At 44.1% G+C, this 16,740-nt stretch overlaps 1 protein-coding gene and 1 pseudogene across 2 annotated transcripts in view; both read right to left on the bottom strand.

Annotated features, from left to right (window-relative positions):
* The window catches only part of LOC311529434 (olfactory receptor 5V1-like), a 504,463-nt pseudogene that overhangs the window by 22,728 nt on the left and 464,995 nt on the right, over positions 1-16,740 (bottom strand). The gene's annotated exons all lie outside the window — the stretch shown is intronic.
* LOC311529397 (olfactory receptor 10A2-like) lies at positions 3,291-4,121 on the bottom strand (the record flags this gene model as incomplete). The annotated part of the gene is made up of 1 exon (XM_084645384.1): positions 3,291-4,121. One exon carries the CDS (start codon positions 4,119-4,121, stop codon positions 3,291-3,293), a length of 831 nt encoding a protein of 276 aa, XP_084501510.1.

The following is a 16,740-nucleotide window of genomic DNA, read 5'->3' on the forward strand; positions in this document are numbered from 1 at the left end:
TCTAGATGGCACCCTGGGGGGAACCCGTCAGAATGGGCTTTTCAATCAAGCAGACAAACGGCTAACAAGATCCAATGCCTGAAAAGTTAAGCTGAACAAATTTAGACTGGAAATAAGGTGTACATTTTTAACAATGAGGGTAAACCACCATTGGAAGAAGTTATCAAGGGTCATGGTGGATACTCCATCACTGACATTTTAAAATCAAGATTGGGATTTTTGTTAAAAGATCTGCTCTAATTCAAATAGGAATTACTTGGGGGAAGTTTTATGGCCTGCGTTATGCAGGAGGCCAGACTAGATGACCACAGTGGTCCCTTCTGGCCTTGGAATGTGTGTATGTTTGAATGGTGCCAGCAGAGGGGCGTCCTCACTGAATCATGGGAGACTCCCGGGAGCCCAGTCCCGGAGCCCAGCCCCCAGAGGAGAACGAAGGAGAGAGGCACCTGAACTACAGCTCCCATGAATTGTTGCGGCAGCTCAGTTGGATGCCCGTTGATGGCCAACAGCCCTGCAATAAAGTGCTGTTTCTGGGTTGGACAAACTGCCATTTTCATTTCAAATCCTCCTGATCCAGAATAAAATATTTCTTTCCAATTCTCCCTCAGGAAAAAAACCCTGAAACTGTTTGGTTGAACTTCCTGTGGAAAATGTTGATTCAGCCAAACTGCATTTCCTGTTGAAAAAGCATTGTGATGGACAGTTCCCAAGCAACTTGCTCTGTTTGCTACGCTCCTCCACTCACATAGCAGAATATCTTGTTTTCATGAGAGAGTCGACTACAAATCCTGTTCGCAGTCCAGCCACTTATCAGATATCTTCATCCTTCCTAATGCACAGCTTTGATTGACTTCTCTCCCTGGCAGCTTTCTCTCCATTCTTAATTTAAATAATATCCCTCTATATTTTGTTTTAGAAACTCCTAAGCTAGAGGTTGATTTCCCTCTGTTTCTGGGAGGGGCTCTTCTGTTGGTACTTGCTTTCTCCACAGATTTTTAAACCTCTCATCTCCAGCATCTTCTCATTCAGGCAATAGGACATGACAACCTGCAACCTCGTGTCACCCACTCTTCCCTTTTAGTTGTCTCCTCATTTCAGTGACAGCTACTGAAGAAGAGTTTGAGTTCAGCTCTCTCCCTTCCCAGTATAACCCACTATAACCAAGGAACTCTTCGGCATCCCCGCCGGGGGTACTGCTTTTGCCAACACACCCACCCACCCCCTTTCAAATGGCCCAAGTTAAACACGGTGATATGCCGCGAACTAATAGCATTCTGCTTCCATTTCAGCAACGAGACAGCACTATTCCCAAGGATTTGTTCTTAACAGACGTGCGGTCATCTAGGGACACTACCTACTAATGGGCTAGGAGATGCATTTCAAATGTGTGGCCGCATGGTCCTTGCAAACAAACACTGGCTTGGGTATATGGAGTGCTGCGTTCTGTTCCCAGCTCTGCTATCTGATGTTGGGTCTCTGTTTCCCCTTTCGCCTCTCAGTCGGGGATTTTCAATCCCCTCCTATGAAAATCCCAGGTTAGAGCCATGCGAGTACCAAAGTGGTTAACAAAGAGGAGGATTTCTCATCTGTCTCCTCTGAATTCGCTACCAGCTCCAGAAGCTAATGAGGAGCGGCTCTGCGGGAGCCCCAGGTTAAATGTCAGCAGCACTGCATTGCCCCCTCCTTTTACTGCCTGACGTCTACCTGGCTGCTCATCTCTCTCCTCTTCGGACAGCACTTTCCGCTGCTGCTACATCAGCTTTGTTTCCTTCCCCGACTAGTGACTTTTGCCAAGCAGCAGCCTCCACCTAACTGGCCATCCCTTGTCCTGGGGCCCAGGCAAACTCTCTCCCCTCCTTCAGATCCCTCTTCCAAACGCATTTCTTCCCCCGCGATCCCTCAGTCAGTAACTCTGTCAGGAATGCCCTTGAGATACTAACATAGTTCAGAAAGAGAGAGAAAGAGAGAAAGGCACTGGACTTCCTATGGTACCAGTCAGGCACTACCTTAATCTGTTCATTCCTTCCACACTCCATCTGTCTCCGTGGCCTGCTGTTACCTGCCCCACCAACTTCTCTTGTCTCAGTTCAAATAGGGAGATCTTTTCTGCATGGACCATGGGCCTCAGGTCTGCACCTAAGAGTTAGGTTGACCTAGCTACACTGCTCAGGACTGGTGATAGCACTTGGTTGTTGTCCTTGTCAGACAACCCATCAACATTGCCCTGGCTGGGGACTCCCCCTCCAGAGGAAGAAATCTCCAGGTGTTTCTCTGGCCGGTTTCAGATCTCTGTGCTCTATGACGAGCGACCATTTGAATGGTCATTGGGCCAGAGAGAGAGTGTGTGGATTCATACCCTGGTAGTTAGCGCATTCACCTGGGAGGTGGGAAAACCACATGTAAGTCCCTGGTCCAATGATTATTTAATTATTTTAACAAAGTGGAAGAGTTTTGACAGGAGAGATGGGGACACATCCTGCCCCTTGCCCCAACCCCAAGCCCCCTAAGCAGCACCCTACCACTCAGCTGAGAGATGGGAGTCCAAGTTCAAATCCATTATCCGCATCAGGCAGAGTGTGGAATGACCCTGGGCCTCCCACATCCCTGGTGAGTACACTAACCCATATTCATGATGAGTTTCAGGCTGAACAAAACCAGACAATAATTATTGAATGACTCTAGGCACTGAGACTGAAAAAGTGAAAACTTTATAACTGCTAAAACAGAAATTGTCTCCAGCACATGCAAAGACATACAAAGTAAACAGTCTTAAATCAAATTCTAGTATGTTCTCAAGCTGCATTTTTCTTTCTTTGCCAGTCTGTAGTGTATAGAAAATTTTTATAATTTTGTATGGAAATATTTTTTTCGTCAGTTTGAGTGTGCACGGTGAAATCAACACGTACTGATATTTACAGATTAAAATCGAATGCTTCCAAGCCTCTTTGTACTGTGCACAACAATTATTTTATAAAGTGGGTACAATGGGTAGATTAGATTTGAATGACATGTTATTTTCATAGGTGAAATCCTGCTCCATTGAAGTCAATGGGAGTTTTGCTATTCATTTCAGCAGGGCCAGGATATCACCCAATATTTTTGACCCTGGAGGAGTCTTGATGATCTCACTCTATCGGGTTAGCAACTCCCTTCTTCTTTGCCACAAGTCATCACTAGCTATTCTGAAGAAATGACCACACAACACCAAAGAGAACGATCCATTTCCCACATTTCCCACTCCTCAGTTTATTGCCATTTCACTGACAGCTAAAACAATGACCGAACAGTCTCTAAATTCTTGTGAAAGCTGTAAATTTACTGACTGCTTTTCTTAGGGCCTTTTTTACTTCCTTGTTCCTCAGGCTGTAGATGAATGGATTGAGCAGGGGCGTCAGAATGGTGTAGAAGATGGAGAACACTTTGTTCAGGTCTTGCAGTGTCTTAGTTTTGGGGAGGAGATAAACAATGATCAGGGTTCCATAGAAAGTTGTAATCACAATGAGGTGAGAGGAGCAGGTGGAAAAGGCCTTTTGCCGCCCGGTGGTGGAAGGGATTCTCAGGATGGAGGTGATGATACAAATGTAAGATGTTACAGTTAGTAGAAATGGAGGCAGTGAACATACACCCGACAGGACAACACCCAAAAGTTTTATCAGACAGGTGTCGCTGCAGGAGAGATCTATCACTGGGGTTAAGTCACAAAAGAAGTGATCAATCTTACCAGGGCCACAGAAAGGCAGTTGTGACATCAAAGAAGTTGTTATGGTAACAGGCAAAAACCCATTTATCCAAGACCCAGCTGCTAGCAGGACACAGAATCTGCCATTCATACGGGCTCCATAGTACAGTGGTTTGCATATTGCTAAATACCGATCATAAGACATTGCAGCTAAGAGATAACATTCTGTGGCTCCAAATAAACCAAACAAATAATATTGTGTGAGGCAGCGCTGGACAGAAATGGTTCTGTCCCCCGTCAGGAGACTGGCCAGCAGCCTGGGCAGGATGGTGGAGGGGTAGCACGTCTCCAAGCAGGACAAGTTCCCCAGGAAGAAATACATGGGAGTGTGCAAGTGCTGATCAGTTACCATGAGTGTAATGATGAGGATGTTCCCTACCATGCTCAAAATGTAGATCACTGAAAAAAGAAGAAAGAGAAGAATTTGCAGCTCAGGGAGATCCCCAAATCCCAGTAGAATGAATTCTCTAGCCGTTTTATTGCTCCAGACTGCACTGGCCATAGGTAGAAGTTAAAGAAAATCCCACATCCCCTGAAAGAGAACATAAAAATATATTTGAAGATTAATACACCAGCAGCAAATAATGCCATAAGATTCTTTTTTTTTAATGTCTTCTGCTGGTCACTAGAGGAATGCAACCCAAGCTGTAAACTGACAGACAACTCAATGTCTGTAACAGATTTTTGATCTCCAAGAACAGCAGCTTAAAGACACTGTCGTTCTAGGTGGACGCTGAGTTTATGACACCAAATATCAGGCTAGGTATTCATCCGGTACAGAAGTACAGGTTATATCAGCGTGAAGAACTGCATGGAAAGCACCGGAAGTCCTTTTTATTACTGACCTTGGCACAGAAAGTGGGAATGTGCTAATAAAGTTTGCGGATGACTTGAAGCTGGGAGGTATTGCCAATACAGAGAGGGACGGGATATCAGACAGGAAGATCTGGATGACCTTGTAAACTGGCGTAATAGTAATAGGATGAAATTTAATCGTGAAAAGTGCAAGGTCATGCATTTAGGGATTAATAACAAGAATTTCTGTTACAAACTGGGGACGCATCACTTGGAAGTAACAGGAGGAGAAGGACCTCAGAGTATTGGTTGATCACAGGATGACTGTGAGCCGCCAGTGTGATACGGCCATGAAAAAAGCTAATGCGGTCTTGGGATGCATCAGGCGAGGTGTTTCCAGTAGAGCTAAGGGGGTGTTAGTCGTACCGTTATACCGTTACCGTTATACAAGGTACTGGTGAGACCTCATCTGGAATACTGTGTGTAGTTCTGGTCTCCCATGTTTAAGAAGGATGAATTCAAACTGGAACAGGTACAGAGAAGGGCTACTAGGATGATCCGAGGAATGGAAAACCTGTCCTATGAAAGGAGACTCAATGAGCTTGGCTTGTTTAGCCTAACTAAAAGAAGGCTGAGAGGCGATATGACTGCTATCTCTAAATATATCAGAGGGATAAATACTGGAGAGGGAGAGGAATTATTTAAGCTCAGTACATAAGTCAGGGGTTTGTTACAGGAGTTGGTGGGTGAGATTCCGTGGCCTGTGTTGTGCAGGAGGTTAGACTAGACGATCATAATGTTCCCTTCTGACCTTAAAGTCTATGATTCTATGATTCTATAACAACAATCTTTTATTTTATTTTTGTGCTGGCTTTAAGAAAATTGGTCAGCTTCATGGAGCTGCATGAATTGGTCATGTTCTACAACAGGGGTTCTCAAACTGGGGGTCATGACCCCTCAGGGGGTCATGAGGTTATTATGTGGGGTATAGTGAGCTGTCAGCTTCCACCCCCAAACCCCGCTTTGCCTCCAACATTTATAATAGTTTTAAATTTTTTTAAAAATGTTATTTTAATTTATAAGGGGGGTTGCACTCAGAGGCTTTTTGTGTGAAAGGGCTCACCAATACAAACGTTTGAAAACCAGAACATTAAAATATTTGGAAAGCCCATTCAATGTATTCTCTGCAGGGGTGTTTTGTTTGATCCCACCCCATGCTGCCCTGGTCTGCAGAATGCAAGCCATGAGCATCAAACTGTGATTTCAAAGGACCGAGCATTTACATGGTGAACCAGAATGGCCAGAGTTACACTATCAAGAACTCAAAAACAACCCAAAGATAAAATTCAGAGGTTTGAAAAGGGATATCCCCCTGCCTTAGCATATAGGACAATTAAATGGCTAATTAAATGGGTGGGTTGGAAGAAAGCTGCTTTGTGCACCTACTTCTTAAGTAGCTTGTGCAGGAGACAGGATACTACACTGCGTGGATCAGTGATCTCATCTGATCAAGCTGTTCCTATGGTTCCAAACTATACTCTTCAGGGTGATATTTCCAAACCTGCCTTGGGGAGCGGGGTGCACAGTAAAGAGGGTATGCAAAGCTCAGCCTATACAGCTAAATAATTGTTAGCATCTATCTAGCACTAAGTTTCTCAACAGCTCAGGGAGGCAGATCCCCTCCTGAAAGGTAAAACACAGCAGTGAGCAGAGAGGATGGACTTTATCAGCTGCTCACTCTTGTCCATCTGCAATTCTGATTTACCTGAAAAGAGTTGTGAAGGTTGATTCACCTCTAAAAAGGGTCTATTTCAAGCTGGAATAGTTTGATAGGACTCCTTTTTCAGGATGAAGGTTCTACTGTTCTTCTTCTAATGTCATCTCTCCATGCAGCTGATTTCCTTCAACAAGCAGATTCCAGTTTGGATGTCCTAGTTCTGCTGCGTGTTTTTTGTAAGTTGTGCCTTGTCTAAAAGTGCCAGTCTCCGGTGTCTCATTATTTACCCTTCTTGCAAGAAGGTGAAATCTCCCAGGACACTTCTGCAGATGGGATTTTTGAATCCATGTCTAGGACACTGGGACATTGTTAAGAAGATCAAACTCTTAACCTCAAAGGGAATGAGTTGGAGGACATAGAACTTCTAATCTTCTTCATTTTCTCTCTCTTTACCACATATATTAAATGCCCCCAAACTTTGTGAAAGCAGAGTTAAGGTTGCCCAGAGGTGAATCGTGCCCTTCCAGAATGGGGAAAGTCATTAAACTTAAACCTCTGAAAACCAGGCAGTGCAGAGTTAAAGGACACCTGTGTCACTGCAACATGACTTTAACTCCGCTTCCTGGAGCAGGCAATAGCCATCACATCTAAGTATGTCGTGGGGGTGCAAAGGTTAAACCACCGACGGAAGTGGTAGGATTTTCTAGCTCTTGATGTCTCCAGATCAAGACCAGAATATGCTTTTGTCAAACAGTTATTAGACTCAATGCAAAAGTGACTGGAGCAATTCTCTGGCTTGTTATACAGGAGGTCAGGCTACAGGATCTGTCGGTCCCCTCTGACTCTGAAATCTATGAACCCATAATCGAGAGATGTGAGGAAGGACTAAGAGAATAGGGTGTTGTTGGGGGGGTGTCCCACAGATTTGAATTCCAGCCTGTGTCTGTCTGTGCTCCAAGTGTGTTCGTGGTATGAGGCATAGCTGTGTTGAACCGTGGAGGGAACTGGGATTGTTTAGCCTGCAGAAGAGAAGAATGAGGGGGGATTTGATAGCTGCTTTCAACTATCTGAAAGGGGGTTCCAAAGAGGATGGCTCTAGACTGTTCTCAATGGTAGCAGATGACAGAACGAGGAGTAATGGTCTCAAGTTGCAGTGGGGGAGGTTTAGATTGGATATTAGGAAAAACTTTTTCACTAAGAGGGTGGTGAAACACTGGAATGCGTTACCTAGGGAGGTGGTAGAATCTCCTTCCTTAGAGGTTTTTAAGGTCAGGCTTGACAAAGCCCTGGCTGGGATGATTTAACTGGGAATTGGTCCTGCTTCGAGCAGGGGGTTGGACTAGATGACCTTCAGGGGTCCCTTCCAACCCTGATATTCTATGATTCTATGATTCTAAGGTTAAGGGGCCATTACAGTTGGTGAAGCAGCAATGGGAGGGGTTTATGCCTTCTCCAGGAACTAACATTCTGGACTTTGTAAACAACCTAAAAAACACCCTCCCAACCTCTTTAGCCCTTGCTAGAGAAAACCTAAAAATGCTCAGGAAGAGCAAAAAGCCTGTTATGATAAACATTCCAGAAAGCGTTCCTTCAAAGTAGGGGACCAGGTCATGGTCTTGAAGGCACTCCAGGCCTATAAGATGAAAGCGTCATGGGAAGGGCCATTCATGGTCCAAGAGTTCCTGGGAGCTGTTAACTATCTCATAGCATCCCCCACCTCAAACCTAAAGCCTAAGAGAAAAGGAGTACTTGTGGCACCTTAGAGACTAACAAATTTATTAGAGCATAAGCTTTCGTGAGCTACAGCTCACTACATCGGATACATACATTGGAAAAATATAGTGGGGAGATTTTATATACACAGAGAACATGAAACAATGGGTGTTACCATGCACACTATAATGAGAGTGATCAGGAAAGGTGAGCTATGACCAGCAGGAGAGTGGGGGAGGGGAGCGAGGGGAAGGAACCTTTTGTAGTGATAATCAAGGTGGGCCATTTCCAGCAGTTTACAAGAACAGGAGGAGAGGAAATAGTTTTACTTTGTGTAATGACACATCCACTCCCACTCTCTATTCAAGCCTAAGTTAATTGTATCCAGTTTGCAAATTAATTCCAATTCAGGAGTCTCTCATTGGAGTCTGTTTTTGAAGTTTTTTTGTTGAAGAACTGCCACTTTTAGGACTGTAATCAAGTGCCCAAAGAGATTGAAGTATTATCCAACTGGTTTTTGAATGTTATAATTCTTGACGTCTGATTTGTGTCCATTTATTCTTTTACTTAGAGACTGTCCAGTTTGGCCAATGTATGTGGCAGAGGGGCATTGCTGGCACATGATGGCATATATCACATTGGTAGATGTGCAGGTAAACGAGCCTCTGATAGTGTGGCTGATGTGATTAGGCCCCATGATGGTGTCCCCTGAATAGACATGTGGACACAGTTGGCAACAGGTTTTGTTGCAAGGATAGGTTCCTGGGTTAGTGTTTTTGTTGTGTGATTGCTGGTGAGTATTTGCTTCAGGTTGGGGGGCTGTCTGTAAGCAAGGACTGGCCTGTCTCCCAAGATCTGTGAGAGTGATGGGTCATCCTTCAGGATAGGTTGTAGATCCTTGATGATGCATTGGAGAGGTTTTAGTTGGGGGCTGAAGGTGATGGATAGTGGCGTTCTGTTATTTTCTTTCTTGGGCCTGTCCTGTAGTAGGTAACTTCTGGGTACTCTTCTGGCTCTGTCAGTCTGTTTCTTCATTTCAGCAGGTGGGTATTGTAGTTGTAAGAATGCTTGATAGAGATCTTGTAGGTGTTTGTCTCTGTCTGAGGGGTTGGAGCAAATGCGGTTGTATCATAGAGCTTGGCTGTAGAGAATGGATTGTGTGGTGTGGTCTGGATGAAAGCTGGAGGCATGTAGGTAAGTATAGTGGACAGTAGGTTTCCGGTATAGGGTGGTGTTTATGTGACCATCGCTTATTAGCACCGTAGTGTCCAGGAAGTGGATCTTTTGTGTGGACTCGTCCAGGCTGAGGTTGATCGTGGGATGGAAATTGTCGAAATCATGGTGGAATTCCTCAAGGGCTTCTTTTCCATGGGTCCAGATGATGAAGATGTCATCAGTGTAGTGTAAGTAGAGTAGGGGCACTAGGGGACGAGAACTGAGGAAGCGTTGTTCTAAGTCAGCCATAAAAATGTTGGCATACTGTGGGGCCATGCGGGTACCCCTTGCAGTGCCGCTGATTTGAAGGTATACATTTTCCCCAAATGTGAAATAGTTATGGGTGAGGACAAAGTCACAAAGTTCAGCCACCAGGTTTGCCATGACATTATCGGGGATACTGTTCCTGACGGCTTGTAGTCCATCTTTGCGTGGAATGTTGGTGTAGAGGGCTTCTACACCCATAGTGGCCAGGATGGTGTTATCAGGAAGATCACCAATGGATTGTAGTTTTCTCAGGAAGTCAGTGGTGTCTCGAAGATAGCTGGGAGTGCTGGGAGTGTAGGTCCTGAGGAGGGAATCTACATAGCCAGACAATCCTGCTGTCAGGGTGCCAATACCTGAGATGATGGAGTGCCCAAGATTTCCAGGTTTATGGATCTTGGGTAGTAGATAGAATATCCCAGGTCGGGGTTCCAGTGGTGTGTCTGTGCGGATTTGTTCTTGTGCTTTTTCAGGGAGTTTCTTGAGCAGATGGTGTAGTTTCTTTTGGTAACCCTCAGTGGGATCAGAGGGTAATGGCTTGTAGAAAGTGGTGTTGGAGAGCTGCCTCTCAGCCTCTTGTTCAAATTCCGACCTATTCATCTACAAAAAGTCTTCGAGTGCATAAGGGAGGCAGGACTAACAGTTAAGACTAAAAAGTGTCAAATAGGCCTAAACAGAGTGACTTATCTTGGACACCAGGTGGGTCAAGCAACTATCAATCCCCTACAAGCCAAAGTGGATGATGTTCCAAAGTAAAAAAAAACAGGTCCAATCCTTCTTAGGCTTGGCCGGATATTACAGGCGATTTGTACTGCAATACAGCCAAATCGCCGCCCCACTGACAGACCTAACCAAAAAGAAACAGCCAAATGCAGTTCAGTGGACTGAAGAGTATCAAAAGGCCTTTAACCAGCTTAAAGCGACACTCATGTCTGACCCTGTGCTAAGGGCCCCAAGACAAACCGTTCCTAGTAACCACAGATGTGTCCGAGTGTGGTGTGGGAGCAGTTTTAATGCAAGAAGGACCGGACCAAGAATTCCATCCTGTCGTGTTTCTCAGCAAGAAACTGTCTGAGAGGGAAAGCCACTGGTCAATCAGTGAAAAGGAATGCTACGCCATTGTGTATGTGCTGGAAAAGCTACACCCATATGTTTGGGTTTCCACCTGCAAACCGACCATGCTGTGCTGAAGTGGCTTCGCACTGTCAAGGACAATAACAAAAAACTTCTTTGGTGGAGTTTAGCTCTCAAGATTTTGATTTTGAAATACAACACATCTCAGGAGCTTCTAACAAAGTGGCTGATGCACTTTCCCATGAAATGTTCCCAGAATCAACTGGTTAAAATCGTCCTTGAAATGTTGAAAATACTGTTAGTTTTTGTATAGTCAGTAGTATATCTAAAGGTACATGTGTCTTATTAACTCTGTTTTCTCCTAGAGCTCCAGGAAGAAATCACAACCAGTGTGGAACCGTCTGTCCAACACTATCTGTGATTTGGGGGGGGCATGTCATAAATATAAATGGAAGGGTAACAACCTTCCTGTATACAGTACTATAAAATCCCTCCTGGCCAGAGGCACAGAATCCTTTTACCTGTAAAGGGTTAAGAAGCTCAGGTAACCTGGCTGGCACCTGACCAAAAGGTCCAATAAAGGGACAAGATACTTTCAAATCTGGGGGGCGGGGGAGGTGGGGAGGTTTTGGTCTGTCTGTTCTGTGTGCTTGCCAGACACAGATCAAGGAAGGAAGAAATCCAGCTCCATTATAATTAGTAAGTACTCGCAAGGGAATGTGTTGGCTTATTTTTGTTTTGGCTTGTGATTTTCTCTGTGCTGAGAGGAAGGTGTATTCCTGGTTTTCTTTTTGTAACTTTAAAGTTTGGCCCAGAGGGAAATCCTCTATGTTTTTGAATCTGATTGCCCTTAAGATTATCTTCCATTCTAATTTTACAGAGGTGCTTCTTTTACCGTTTTTCTTTCTAATAAAGTTCTGTTTCTTTTAGAATCTGATTGGGTTTTTTTGTGTGTCCTAAAAAACCGTAAGGGTGGTCTGTGCTCATCTTGTTTATTCTCAAGCCTCCCCAGGAAAGGGTGTGTGTGGGAGTAAGAACTCCAAGTGGTCCTTTCCCTGAGTTTGTCTAAATTACTTCGTGGTGGCAGCGTTACCTAATCCAAGGTACAAGGGAGAACTTGTGCCTTGGGGAGTTTTTCACCTAAGCTGGTAGAAATAAGCTTAGGGAGTCTTTCTTGTGGGTCCCCATGTCTGTACCCTAGAGTTCAGAGTGGGGAGGGAACCCTGACAATCTCACTATAGCTCTCATGCTACAAAATCTTGCATCTTATAATGATGAGCCAGAGCCAAAATCTTTGTAGATAAGGGAAAGATTCTCCGTCACTGACTACAAGGAGTTTTGTATCAGGACCCGTACAGGACTAGGGAAACAGTTATTTTCTGCATGTCTGATATGGACTAGGATTCTTGTCTCCCCTGCCCACTCTCAAAATAAACACTTGCAGATTACATTCACGTTTTACAATACAACAATCCACCTCCATCTTTCCTATCCCACATACACAGCATATTCCCTCACACTGTGGGAGAAGGAACCCCTCGCTTTTTCAGCAAAGACCAGAAGGATGAGTGAAAATTAGGTCATCAAGTGTCTAAGTGGGGATTTTCAAAGGAGCATAGAAAGCTTAGCTGCTGAACTCCCTTTGATATTCAAAGGCAGTTGGGTGCCTAACTCCCTTAGATTTCTAAAAAAATCACAGCCAATGTCAAGAAGGAGATTTGAACTTTTTTCATGTGGCAGGTTTAGGGTCTTCTAGGCCTGCATTTGGAGTTCCAGGTCCAGAGATCAGACTGACCTGGGAGTTTTATCCAAGAATTTTTTAACTTGGGAGCATTTCATTTTCTTGTTACTATAAAATAGAATTGACATTGGTTCCTTTTTTGCTATTATTCTAGCAGATCTACTCATCTAATACATCAGAAGAACAGAGATTCCCATTGAGATCAGAAGTTCTGTCTGCATTAATTTCCTTTGAAATGAGACATTCCCTTTTTTCTGTTGCTTTGTCTTTTGGTTCAACAGTTCTCCTATCACTGTTATTTTCCCTGTGGTATCAGTTGTTTTCCATAACTTCCCCTTTGAATTTAGTAATAAGACTGTCCTTGTACTGTTGTTTTTCCTTTCTGAAAATAAATATTAACTTTCCTGTATACAATAATTTCAAATTCCCACCAGCAGAACTATCAAGGGAGATTACATCATCTCATATGAAGGAGAAATGATCAACCAGGAGAGACCACAATTTCTCTGAAAGGGAATATCAACAAACTATACCAAGAAGAGCTGTAGGACCCAGACACCCAGATAGGAACCCAAAGCTCAGTTTACTGAGATAATGTAACAATATCAATAGTAGATAAGACTGGAAAATGTAGTGCAAAAACTGTAAACTTATCTCAGGAAATCTGAAGAAAGGGTTAGGGTTAAGGTGCAATAGATCATCAGTGTGAAAGGTAAATCAGCACAGTTAAAATGAACTAATTTGATTTAGAAAAGAGAAATGCCGACTCAGGCATCCACCATGTCAGAAACAGTGTGACTGCATGTTCAATCCAGGGGGCAAGTAAATGAAGTGTGATGCGGTGACACTGCACACTATATTCTTCATAGCGATATTATTATGTTACGATTATAGCATAATTATGATGCATTTTGTGCAAGATGGGTCATGTAAGGTGTCATTGGAAACGTTGTGATTTGATTAATATGATTATTCTATTTCTATGCATGTATCATTTTTGTATCTGAAGTTATGAATATGGACTATGTATCTGTATTTCAAATGTAGTTACACCTTGGTAGCTCCCACTAGGCAAGATGCTTTCAGTCTACATATCTGGTTGGGAAGGGCCTATTCAGGGTAATGAGCCATTACGGAAAAGAATAGGCCTTAGGAGAAGCTTATCCCCCACCGGGTGAGCCTTCCTGAGAACACTCCAGAGAGCCTGTAAGTAATGGTTGCTATGATTCTATAAGGGCAGGTGACCAGACCACATGACTCTGGACTCCATCTTGGGGTGTCTTTATTTTTTCACACACTGGTCCAGGCACCAAGTTTTGAAAGAAAGGGTTGCCACCCTATGCTAAGGCTATAAAAGGCAGGGAGCGATATCAATGGTTCTTCTTCACTCCTCACACAAGAAGACTCCTGGAAAGAGCTAAGGAACACACTCTGAACTGGGGAAGTGCTTGAAGCAGGCTAAAGGGATTTTAGCCTGTGTATGAGACCTGAGAAACCCTAACTGCAAAGCAAATGCAGCCTGTGCCTTGAGAATCTGCAAGACCGCCGGTATCATCAGTCAGGGTGAGCAACTGCTCATTCATAGTCAATCTAACCGGTGTGTTATGCTTAGTTTGTGTTTTTGTTTGTTTGCTGGTAATCTGCTTTGATCTGTTTCCTATCCCTTATTGTCACTCAAAATCTGTGTTTTGTAGTTAAACTTGTTTGTTGTTTAACATAAACCAGTGTGCCTTTACGTGAAATATCTTGGGAAAAATCTCAGGTTGGTTAGCACAAGTATGCATATTCCTCTCCACATTGAGGGAGAGGCAAACTGGGTAACAAATTCCTACTGGTCGGTGTTTTGACCAGGCCAGGGTGGTACAGCTCTGTGGTCCTAGGCTGGAGCTTTTGTGGCTTCTCTATTGTTGGTTCATGCAGTGGCTGGTCAGAGAGCCTGCATGAAAATGAGCTGGGTGTGTCCCTAACTGTGTAAATGCTGGAGGAAGTGTAGGACTGGGAGCGGGTCTGCAAATTGCCACAGCAGGACAGTGTCAGAGGGAGCCCGACTGAGTGGGCTCAGTGGAACCACAGTTCCAAGTAGCACCCCGTGGGGAAGCCATCAAAAATGGGTAATGGCAAAACATGCCTAAGCAAGAGTAATGGATGGCTCTCAGATTTAGAACATGAGAACGGCCAGACTGGGTCAGACCAAAGGTCCATTTAGCCCAGTATCCTGTCTTCTGACAGTGGCCAATGCCAGGTGCTTCAGAGGGAACAAACGGAAGAGGTAATCATCAAGTGATCCATCCCCTGTCACCCATTCCCTTTTTCCTGTACCATGTTATTACTGGTTATTTAGTCTCTTGACTATATTTTATAATAAACCAAAGTGAGTGAAGCCATTTACTATACAATTCAGCAACACTAAACAACATTATATTGGTTGCAATATAATTAAAGAGAGAATGGTATCTGTTGGACTGGTTTGTTCATGCCATCAGATCAATACTTCCCCACGAGTCAACTTCCCATCACCGACCAGACGCCTACTGTATGAGTTGTCATCCTGTTAGTAGATACAAAATAGGGGCCAAGCCATTCTTTATCTCACTATGGCTCACATGCGCCAACATCTTGCATCTCATATTATAATCATGAGCCAGATCCAAAGTCCTTTGTAGTTAAGGGAAAGACACTCAGTCATTGAGTACAAGGGGTTTTGTGCCAGGCCCCTTACAGGGCAAAGGCAACAGATATTTTCTTCATGTCTGACATGGGCTAGGATCCATGTCTCCCCTGCCCACTCTCAAAATAAACTATCACAGACTATATTCATGTTTTACAGTAGAGCAATCCATCTCCACCTTTCCCATCCCACATACACAGCATATTCCTTCATATCAATGTTCCCTTTAATTTTTTCTATCCGTGTGCAGAGTGAATTTTGTGATGCGCACCAATATAGAGGTGATGTGTGACACCAGTAAAAACAAAAAAAACGTAGCTATAATATATATTTTTGAAAAGTTACCATAGGAATAATTACTCCATCCAGGACAGGTTAGGCATTTTAATACTAACTAGTCAAAGAATTAAATTTAAGCATAAGAGAGAAATAAAATTATGTAATGCATAGACCAGTCAAAAACTGCAATAACAGCACTTGGAAAGAATGAAATTTCAGAGAATACATGTGCATTGCAGGAAATAACAACAACAACACAAGCATGTGTTGGGAGGTGAGTGTGAAAGAGACAGTGTGTGTATGTGTGAGAGAGAGAGAGAGTGCGTGTGTCAGAGACAGAATGTGTGTGTGTGTGTGAGAGACACAGAGAGAGTGTTCAGAGTAGCAGCCGTGTTAGTCTGTATCTGCAAAAAGAAAAGGAGGACTTGTGGCACCTTAGAGACTAACACATTTATTTGAGCATAAGCTTGAAGTGAGCTGTAGCTCACGAAAGCTTAGAGACAGTGTGTGTGTGTCTGAGTGAGAGAGAGACACAGGGACAGAGTGTGAGTATGCCAGCTGCTGGGGACGCGTAGGAGAGACCGTGCTTTGTCTTTTTAAGGCACTCCCACCAGAAAGCTGAGACCAAAGCAGCTTTCAGAAGCTCTCTGCTCCTGAGCCCTGTCCCCCGCTCCTGCTCTGCGGAGATGGGGTACGTGGGCAGGGGGGAGTGGGGGACGGGACACCCTGACATTAGCGCCCCTGCTGCCCCCTGTGCTCTGCACAGCAAGCAGCAGGGTCCCGGGAGCCGCTTGCAAGGGGCCCCAAGGCAGAGAGCAGGAGCAATGCAGCTGCAGAGCAGTGGGGGGAAGGGTACCCGAACACACGCCACCCTGCGCGGCTCTGCTAAGCAGTGCACGTCACTTGATTCACTCCTGCTCAGTTGCACAGCCATGCAGCTTAGAGGGAACACTTTATCTTTTCTCTATGCAATAATTTCAAATTCCCACTAGCAGAACTATCAAGGAAGTTCATCTCACATGAAGGCAAAATTACCAACCGGGGAGACCACAATTTCTGTGACAGGGAATAACAACAAAATACACCAAGGAGCACTGTAGGATCCAGACATCCAAGTAGTAACCCAAACTCAGTTTGCTGAGATAATGGAAGACTATCAAGGGTAGAAGATATTGGAAAATGTAGTGCAAAGACTATAAACTTATCTCAGAAAATCTGCAGGAAGGGTTATGGTTAGGGGGCAGCTGGCAATAGACTATCCGTGTGACAGATAAAGCAGCACAGTTAAAATGAAATAATTTAGAAAAGAAAAATACCTGCTCAGGTACCTGATTTAGAAAAGAAAAATACCTGCTCAGGCATCTAGCGTGTCAGAAAGAATAGGATTGCTTGTTCAATCCAGGGGGAATGTAAATAAAAGTAGAAGGGTTAAAGCAAAACATGCCCAGGAAAGATAAATGAATGGCTCTCAGATTTAGAAAGTAAAAACATAAGAACGGCCATACTGGGTCAGAGCAAAGGTCCATCTAGCCCAG

This window comes from Lepidochelys olivacea (assembly GCF_965140295.1).
Source record: "Lepidochelys olivacea isolate rLepOli2 genome assembly, chromosome: 13".
In the NCBI taxonomy this organism is placed as follows: domain Eukaryota; kingdom Metazoa; phylum Chordata; order Testudines; family Cheloniidae; genus Lepidochelys; species Lepidochelys olivacea.